This window comes from Populus euphratica, unplaced genomic scaffold (assembly GCF_000495115.2).
Source record: "Populus euphratica unplaced genomic scaffold, PopEup_1.0 scaffold95.1, whole genome shotgun sequence".
NCBI lineage: Eukaryota > Viridiplantae > Streptophyta > Magnoliopsida > Malpighiales > Salicaceae > Populus > Populus euphratica.
Window position 1 is genome coordinate 645,852 of NW_011499885.1, and position 9,489 is coordinate 655,340.

The 9,489-nt window shown below is 32.4% G+C and overlaps 2 protein-coding genes across 3 annotated transcripts in view; one reads left to right on the forward strand and one right to left on the reverse strand.

The window, feature by feature from the left end:
• Positions 1 to 2,846, reverse strand: part of LOC105130148 (uncharacterized) — a 12,773-nt gene extending 9,927 nt beyond the window's left edge. The window contains exons 1-2 of one of the 2 annotated variants that reach the window (XM_011032515.1): positions 2,554 to 2,846; positions 964 to 1,257 (exon numbers count right to left, since the gene is read on the reverse strand). In XM_011032515.1, coding sequence (XP_011030817.1) covers positions 974 to 1,257; positions 2,554 to 2,710 — 441 coding nt within the window. In that variant the 5' untranslated portion in view covers positions 2,711 to 2,846 and the 3' untranslated portion in view covers positions 964 to 973. Of the gene's footprint in view, positions 1 to 740; positions 1,258 to 2,553 lie in introns of those variants that run through there. The other variant, XM_011032514.1, reaches the window with a different exon arrangement.
• A 3,340-nt stretch (positions 2,847 to 6,186) lies between these two features.
• Positions 6,187 to 8,743, forward strand: LOC105130151 (serine/threonine-protein kinase PBS1-like). The gene is made up of 5 exons (XM_011032519.1): positions 6,187 to 6,310; positions 6,940 to 7,121; positions 7,217 to 7,406; positions 7,815 to 8,206; positions 8,413 to 8,743. Exons 1-5 carry the CDS (start codon positions 6,187 to 6,189, stop codon positions 8,662 to 8,664), a joined length of 1,140 nt encoding a protein of 379 aa, XP_011030821.1. The 3' UTR covers positions 8,665 to 8,743.
• Positions 8,744 to 9,489: the final 746 nt, after the last annotated feature.

The window sequence follows — 9,489 nt, forward strand, 5'->3', positions numbered from 1 at the left end:
AAACCCCCCCCCCCCCCTGCAAGAATTTACGGCTAGGGTATTAATTAGTATCGGGTAAGTTTGTGTTTAATCGATCTGCAAACTCTTACTGGCGACTTCTTCAACTATCCCAGTCAGTAACAAAAGTTTTTTTCTAATGAAAAATCATTTTGAATCAAGTAGTTGATGATCTTGCCATATGGATTTTGGCAAAATAAGGGTCTTGCATGCTAACTTACAGTTGACAAGGGGCTGACTAGACGGCAATCTTGATAACATGTCCATTATCAAACCATGGGGCAGCTCAGCCACTAAACATTTTGATTCCGCTGTGTTACTACTTTCTGGGTTTCAGCTCATGAAGACTGTTTTCCTTTGGCTTCTCATTGATGGACGGGGAAGGGAAATGGAGGGAATGAAGGGTTTTTTGTTAGGGTTCAAATCCTTTTCTTTTACAAGTCAACTAGCTCATGTCAAACTAGGTCAACTAGATTTAACTCCAGTTCAACTTCAATCTGGATCAAAGCAGATTTTCTAGCAACCTCACCAGTCAAGTCAGATCGGATTTAACAAGAGTGATTTAACAAGTGTGATCATGACTAGTGTTGGAACACCTTGATTTAACCACAGGGGTGGTCATGTTCTATGAGATGTCGGAGGTTGATTGGACGACAGTTGAGAGCTACACAGTCATGAAATCGTTTGCTGCGTTTAGCCAAGGCCATTCCACCACTAAATGCTATTCATGATAATGAAGAAACTCAGGCAAGCCAGAATAGGGTATGCATATTACAGTGCAACAGTGATCAAAATCTAGTACAAACATAATTAGAGTTTGGCTTTATAAACCTTCTGAATGCAGCAGTAGCACTGACCTATTAACTAAGTCCTTGCATAGATGCACCATGGAATTTCGAACAAACTAATCTGATCTTTCTATTTTTCTTCTAGATATAACAAACTGAAACTTGTGAATATACAAGATAACTAACATCTAGATGCAGTATGTTGGCACATTGGCAGGGCTATAGACAAAAGGTTTGACTCTGTGAGAAAATCCAGATGGACGATTATAACTGAACTTCACCCCTGTGCTAGTTTCTCCTAGTTGGGTGCAGTGCTCATGGAAACTGCTGATAGGTCGCGCGAGGCATGCATCCCAACGGTCACTCTCTGACATGGTCTCTGCCACAGTGTAAATCCCCTTATCATTTGTGAAGGCCTGGTAGTTTAGAACTTCCCCGGACTTCGTTATGCAAAGGACAGCTACTTCAGCGCCTGCATCAAGGCAAGCCAAATCACCCCATTTTACATCTTATTCAATTTAATTAAATACAATCAATAATATTAACCATCACTGCTTCACAAATTTGATGTTTTGTCAAAGATGGCAGTCAAAATAGTCATCTGCTGTAGCCCTTGGCAACATCAAATGAAGTGAAGTCACCCTGGGATTCCAGGAACCTTAAATTGCTTTTTGAGTGTTTGACGGTACCCAAGGTACAGCCCACCTTAAGAATGAAGTTTCCAGGAAATTCAAAGGGTATGAATATGCCCTGGTTTAAAAGCATGTTTCAAGGTACACATAATAGACAAGAGAATTTAAATTAATATCCCTACACAACAACAGTGATGATAATAAAAGTTGACAGTGAAAGAATGCCATCCACCTGCAGTGCATACCAAAAAGATATTGGGGTGTTACTTAATGCCCCTACATGGCAGAAGCAAATTTTCCACAAAATCAAAGAGAAAACAGTTCATCGATTAGCATTTTACAGTCCAAGAATAAAATGAAGCAACTTGGTATCGTTACATCAACAAAACAAAGACAAACCAGCAACTGCAGAGGGGTGAAAGGGAACAATGTTTAGAAAACTCCATAATTTAGGTGTCAATATTAAGAAATGCACAGGTTACCCACAAACCCCTAATAGCTATTTGCCAACAGATTAATCAATTGCAGATATCATAATCACATAGAAACTACAAAGAACATAACCTCCCAAAACACAGTCTTAGAGTGTAGATAACACTACCTTACGTTGCAAAAACATCTGGCCAAACCATCACCACACTAATGATGTAGCTAATGCACAAAGAGAGAGCAAAGTGACTCGAGATCACAGCAATACAACAATATATTTCTAACCAAAACGAAAAAAAAAAAAACACATATTTTCATCATTCCCCAGTAACAATCTGTATCAACTTTGTCCTACTACACTCACAAACAGAACCGACTACATCCAATTACACACTAATAAACAAGCTATATGGATCTGAAACAGAAAAGAAAGAACAAAATGGATACATCTCCACCAACCCCGACTGCTTTGAAATTGAGATTTAGTTAACTGGTGGACGTGAACTCGCAATAAATAAATAACCATCAAATGATAAAAAAAAGGAACAATTTTTAGCACAAAACCATCACTATAATCACCAATCCATTAAGTCATCACTCATCCCCTCAAAACCCATAAGAATTGAACTTTCACACATCAAGAAACAAAAAAAAAAAGCCCATTTCAAAAATTAAACTAAAACCAAGTTAGAGAGTGAGGGAGGGACCTTCTAAAACATGATCTTCAGGTCCGATGGAAGAATCACCACAAACATCACAAACAACTCTTCCGTGTATTTCACCTGTCCAAGCTTTGACACCAGAGACAAAGATTGCCGTCAGTAGAAAAAGACCCGCTACCAGCTTTCTCAGTTGTGAATCCATGGCTTGTTTTCTGAAATTCCCAAATGTCCAAAGACCAGAAATTTTTACATGGATAGTTATTTTTAATACAAGTGGGGCAGTGAATGGCTTTCTTGGGTTGCTTAGTCAAAGCTCCTTCCTCCACTTTTGTCTGTCGGTCACTGGATTTAAATATTTTCATCATATATTATTTTCTTTATTTCAATTGTTTTATAATTTAAATAAAATACTAGCAGTAAAACTTAATAATTGGAATTAATTATGAGATTAATTTATACACCACAAAGAGTTGGTTTGTGAAATCTCCATGCCTTGCACAACTGGATAGATCATGGTTGTTAGAATTCTATGTTAAAATGTAACGTTTTACACTTCAGGGACTAAAACGTGAATCTTCCCCTTTAAGTATTATTTTCTTTTTTAGATTAAGGTAATTATTGGATAAGTTTATATTCACTTTAATTAATTTTATAAATTTTAAAATTAATAATTATATAAATTTTTAATGATTCTGGTATTCATGAAATTTTAATTAATATTTTTTTAAAAAATAAATTTATAATTTGATTAATTGAATTATACCTTTTAGTATTTATATATTATTGTTGTTGTTATTTTTAAATTTAGATTGAAATAATAAAATTATAATTTTATAATTTTAAATTAAAACAATCAGCCACTAATACAATATTTTTATATTTTTAAATGCATGATGAAGCAGCATAATCGATTCTTCAAGATTTTCCATCAAGAATGAGGAAGCATTAACTTGCTCTGTAATTTGATTTCAGTGCTCCAAATGGTATCATAAAGTTTTTTTTTTTCATGGAAATTATTGTTACCATGATTATATATTACGTATATATTTCTTTTTGCTGAAATGTTTGTTTTTAGCAACGAAGCCCTAATTATTTTTAACAACTCTTAATAAATTTTAAAAGTACATCATCTTCTTATAGATTTGCCAAGAATTACAATAATAACCTTTTCAATGGGTAAAAACATATAAACAATATACTATAATTATGAAAAAGGTGAAAAAAATTTGAAAGATTAATTTAAAATAATATGAAAAACTCAATTTTATAAATGAGATGTTGTTGGGTTGTTATTGACCCATTCTTCGCAATATTGTATAGCCTTGACAAAATAATATTTTTATAGTGATTGCCTCTTCCTTCTGTGGTTAAAACTTGGGAGTCATCATGAAGCTTCCTCCTTTCTTTCTTTTTTTATTATTTTATTTTATTTTATTTTTTCAATTCAGCCTCTTTTTTAGGTTAAATCTCCCCCCCCCCCCTCTCTCTCTCTATATATATATATATATAAATTATTATTATTTGAGGAATTCAAATAATTAAAACAATTGTTGGTATCTCTTTAGAGGTTCTTTAATAATTAGAAGTGAAAAAATGAAAGTTGGCATGTTGAAAATGTTATAATTCAATTTTAATGAAGGATGCAGGTAGAGAGATAATACTCCCAATTGTTTGAAATATTTCTTTGAGTCTTGCAAATCTTCTAGAATTGCTTACAACCGTTGTCACAAATAATTGGATATTTTCAATTAATTGTCCCAAAGATACAAGAATTATAAAAATGATTTCTTTTAATAACCTAAATTAGTAATTCCTTAAATTAACAAAATAAAAAGTTGGTTTTATCAATAAAAAACCGGATATAATTAAAAATAGTTATATGTTTTTTTAGAAAAACAACGATAGCACTTCTCATCTTCCATAGGGTGAAAAAAAAACATTATAAAACACACTAAATAAAATTTTTAGTTATTTAAGTATATAAAAAAATTCTAATATTAATTCCCCGATTTTAATTATTTTCTCAAAAAGAATATTTCAAATATAGAATTGCAAGTTCTCTTTGGCAAATACGTACACTATCATCATCATAATATCTATAAATGGATTGGAAGATTTATGGTAAATTTTGTAAATTCATCCAATTAATTATTATATTTTAATTGAAAACCGGTGGTTTACATGTTTTATATAAAATTTTATTTTTCTTAATTATATAAGATGATTTCATGGATAGATTGTGTGTTTTGGGGGAGTGATAATGTTTTAAAATTTAAGATGTTTAAAAATAAAGATTTTTGGTTAATGGATAATGAGCTTAATTAAGTGTTCTTTCTATTTAATTTATTTTTTTATACCTAAAGAATGTAATGGCTCGACGTAGAAATCCCAATTAATACCTGCAAAACATTCATTTTTTATAGATTTTGAGAACCCTTGAATGTTTAAGTTAATATTCCTGTACAAAAAATAATAAATATACAAAAAAATTAAATTCTAAAAATAAAGTTACTCGTTCTTGTTTTGATATAAAATAAATATTAAAAACATAATGTCATGTATATATTTCAAGAATGGAAAAAATTATAAATCATTTATCTCAATGTTAAAGTGATATTTATATTTTATAAATCATGTTATTTTACTTAAATGGGATGCTAGAAAGTCATTTTATCAAATAATATTAATAAAAAATAAATATATTTTACACAAATATTAATAAGAAAAATCTCGTCAAATATTAATAATAAATAAATATTTCTCGTATTTGTATTAATGAGATGAAAATATAATAAGTTATAAAAAATTTGTATATATATATAGAATGTAGATAAAGTAGAATCCAAGCTAAAAACTTATATTAATAAAAAAAATCTTAAGAGACAAACATAACTCTATACTATAAAAATTAGACTCTGTATAGCATTTTAAATCCAATTAGATTTATAATTCAAGTATTTTTACTTCGTAAAAGTATATCAACAACACTTAAATATATTTTTTTTATACTAAAAAAATTTGGCCCAGCAGCATTGTGAGTGGGCCACCTTTTCTAAAAAAAAAGTTACATTCAAAGACCCATTTCATTCAATTACATTTTTTATCATGTTCAACATTTGATCACATTATATTGCATTGCATTACATTAAACATGAGGATCCGTATACAGTATAACTGTATCCATTTAGGCCACCAATGCCTTGAAAAAGTAGTAAATTCGAGAGGATGCTTGAAAATCCATTTGATCCATCATTAAACATGAACAGGTAAAATCATGATGGTTTGCCGTAGTAAAACTTCGAGAAAAAATAGCTCACAATCCCTTCTAGCACTCCTAACATTGGAGGAAATTTGTGAATCAAACAGAGATGAAGTCAAAGAAAGGCACGTCAAAACGCCCATTTTGCTAATAAGGTAGGTTATTATGCAAAAAATATGGCCAGTCTTTTCGTAAGAATTAGTAAAAATTTGACCAAGTTTTTTCCTTTTCAATGCCTCGAAGGGCTTTGATATAAATGATAGACAGAAGACACACATGATCTCCTGTCTCCTGAAAAGACCAGACGTGTATTTTCTTGTGCATTTAGGCTTAGATTTTGAGATTGGTATCAACAGCTCCCTGTGCTGACTATCTTTCTAAGAATTCCTTTCGGGTTTTTATTCTGGCTGGGAGCCCAGATGGGTTGCTTTGAATGCTGCATGTCAAAGGAAAGATTAGGGAGAAAGGCATTGAAAAAAAGCATCAAGGAATACCGTGATGCCGAGACTTTAGCCTCGTATGCTAACATTTCATTCAAGACAGGTAAGCTGTTTTGTTCTAACGATCGATTCTTAGAGTTCAAGAAACCATGAATTCTTCATCATAATTTAGAAGACTGGTAATTTGTCTATCCCACAGCCTAGATCTGATTGCTGTCAATCCACATTTATACAGGCACAGTTCATCCCCTTTGGATGGTGTTCTTATGTGCTTTGTGTTGTGCTCCTGATATAGCCTGTCCCAGTAGTGAAAATCACATTTTTCTTTCACAGGAGACTAAAATGAAAAATTGAAAATGGCATGCCAAGTTCCATGCTTGGCGACACTGCATTCATATGTGTTTTTCTTTGCCAAATTGCTGTGTTCCCATATTGTAAATTCATCAGCAATGTTTCCTTGATAAAATAGTCCTCTTTAGTTTCTTTGGAAAGTAATTTTCATTTATTGAAGACATTAGCAAAGATGTTATAATTAGGCATACTTGTTTTTAATATTTTGTCACTAATTCATACTCAGACATTAACTACTATGGTTCATGTAATCTTTTGGCATTAGCGAATCAGGACATTTTGCTTAACTCTCCAACTTGTGATAAGTTAGTTACAAGAATATTTATATTTTGAACACAACTTCAAAGAGTCTAATTTAAATTGAGCATAATTTCTCCACAGATAGCAGCAGAAAAAGGTTCATAAATGAAGAAATCAAGAAAATTGGAAAGGGCAATATATCTGCTGGTATTTTCACATGCCGAGAGTTGGCTACTGCAACCACGAACTTCAACAATGAAAACCTGATAGGCGAAGGCGGTTTTGGGAGGGTATACAAAGGGCTGATTGAAAAAACGAACCAAGTACTACTCTTGCTGTATGACGTTAAATGTCTTCCATTGCTTTTAACTTCCAAGCCAAAAAAAGAAGCTCTGATGTTGTTTTTATTTCAATTTAGGTTGTCGCTGTTAAGCAACTAGACAGGAATGGATTTCAAGGAAACAGAGAATTTCTTATAGAGATTTTGATGTTAAGTCTTCTTCACCACCCTAACCTTGTCAACATGGTTGGATATTGTGCTGATGGTGACCAGAGGATTTTAGTATATGAGTTCATGGTTAACGGCTCCCTTGAGGATCACCTTCTTGGTATGTATGAAGCAACTTCACTCTGGCATGCTGCTCTTTTTTCATACAGGATAGATTTCATTGCATAAATGATCACAGGTTGGAACAGATTCGGTTACTGTAGTGTAGCATTTCCATCGTTGTCAGAGATTAGGTTCCTGTTTCTTGCTAGTTCACACTACTCAGCTGGATTTTTCTTTCAAATTTAACCCCAGATAAAAATCCATTGGATTGGAATACTAGAATTAAAATAGCAACTTCATTCGGACATACTGATCTTTTTCCATACAGGATAGAGTTCATTGCATAGATGATTACAGGTTGAAACAGATTCGGTTCCTGTGGTGCAGCATTTCCATCATTGTCAGAGATTAGGTTCCTGTTTCTTGCTAGTTTACTTTACACTACTCAGCTGGATTTTTCTTTCAGATTTGACCCCAGATAAAAATCCGTTGGATTGGAATACTAGGATTAAAATAGCAGAAGGGGCTGCAAGAGGCCTTGAATACTTGCATGAATCAGCAGATCCTCCAGTAATATACCGTGACTTCAAAGCATCAAACGTGTTATTAGACGAGAATTTCAACCCAAAGCTCTCAGATTTCGGGCTGGCAAAGCTTGGACCGACCGGGGACAAGACACATGTATCCACCAGGGTGATGGGGACTTATGGCTACTGTGCACCTGAATATGCTTTGACAGGACAGTTGACAGCGAAATCCGATGTTTACAGCTTTGGAGTCGTGTTTTTGGAGATGATCACTGGAAGACGAGTCATCGACAGTTCAAGACCAGCTGGGGAAAAGAATTTAGTTTCCTGGGTATGTGCAGAAACTTTTTATTCTCCAATTCATTTTTCTGTATCTTGCACAAATACTTCCTCTGACGAAATTTCATCGATAATGGCATAGACTACTGGCATAACTTTCCATTATTGTTTTCCTGATCCTGAAACACTTAACGACAAACATTCGACTGCTAGAACCGAACAACTTAAGCCCTGACTTGACTACATTTCTCTTTGCAGGCAACACCATTATTTAAAGATAAAAAAAAGCTTGCATTAATGGCAGACCCTTTGCTAAAAGGAAACTATCCCCTAAGAGGCCTGTATCAAGCACTTGCGGTTGCAGCCATGTGTCTCCAAGAGGAAGCTCTTACAAGGCCCTTAATGGCTGATGTTGTAACAGCACTTAAATTTTTAGCAGTAAATGATGCTCCTGAAGAGAGGGCGGTGGACGATGACCATATCAAGACACCTTCTCCTGATAGTGATTGAGATCAAAATGGTTTCATGGGTCTATCAAGCACTCCTTTTACCATTACTCAAATTTCATTTTCCATTTAATTACTTTTATTTCTTCCACCCCTTAGTTCTGGTTTCCTGCCAAATTTTGTTGGTTTTGTAGTTTTCTAAATTTTGTCAGGTGTTTTTCGTTTTCTCTGGTTATCAAACCCAGTACAAGGTTTAACACGGTACAAAGCCCGAGTTGTGGGCTGATTGTTTGAAGTTATTTTAAAACAAAAACAATGTAGCTTTAGAATAAAAAAAAAAAACCCTAAACAACAATTGTGTTTTGGTTAAAATATGAAAAAAAATATTATATTTCATGAAGTTGATATTGTTATTTATCACTTGAAAGTATCAGAAGATTAATTAAATTAAATTAACTTAGGTTATTTTTTTTATTATAAGTTTGTTTGGGATTGCCATAATAATTATGGTTTAAAATACGTTTTATTTAGTGTCTATTGGAGAGTGTTTAGTGTCTATTTGAGAATATAATTGTAGTTGTTTTTTAAAATATTTTTTGTAATAAGATACATCAAAATAATATTTTTTTATTTTAAAAAAATCACTTTTAAAATTAGCATATCAAAAAGATTCAAAATATACAAAAAATTTAAATTTTTTAGAAACGCGATTTATACAGTATTCTCAAACAACTTCTTAAAAATACTTTAAAATAATTTTTTTTTTAAATTAATAGATTAAAATAATAAAATAAATTAAAATTTAAAAAAATATAATTTCAACTACGTGCCTAAACATACCAAAAATAAAAAAACATTTCTCATAACATATCCTTTGAACGATCTTCAA

What these genes read in the sequence shown, in the direction of transcription:
- LOC105130151 (XM_011032519.1), top strand. Translation starts at nt 6,187, where the DNA reads ATGGGTTGCTTTGAATGCTGCATGTCAAAGGAAAGATTAGGGAGAAAG. An exon ending in TAACATTTCATTCAAGACAG is followed by an intron (nt 6,311 to 6,939) that starts GTAAGCTGTTTT and finishes ATTTCTCCACAG; the next exon opens with ATAGCAGCAGAAAAAGGTTC. An exon ending in TGATTGAAAAAACGAACCAA is followed by an intron (nt 7,122 to 7,216) that starts GTACTACTCTTG and finishes ATTTCAATTTAG; the next exon opens with GTTGTCGCTGTTAAGCAACT.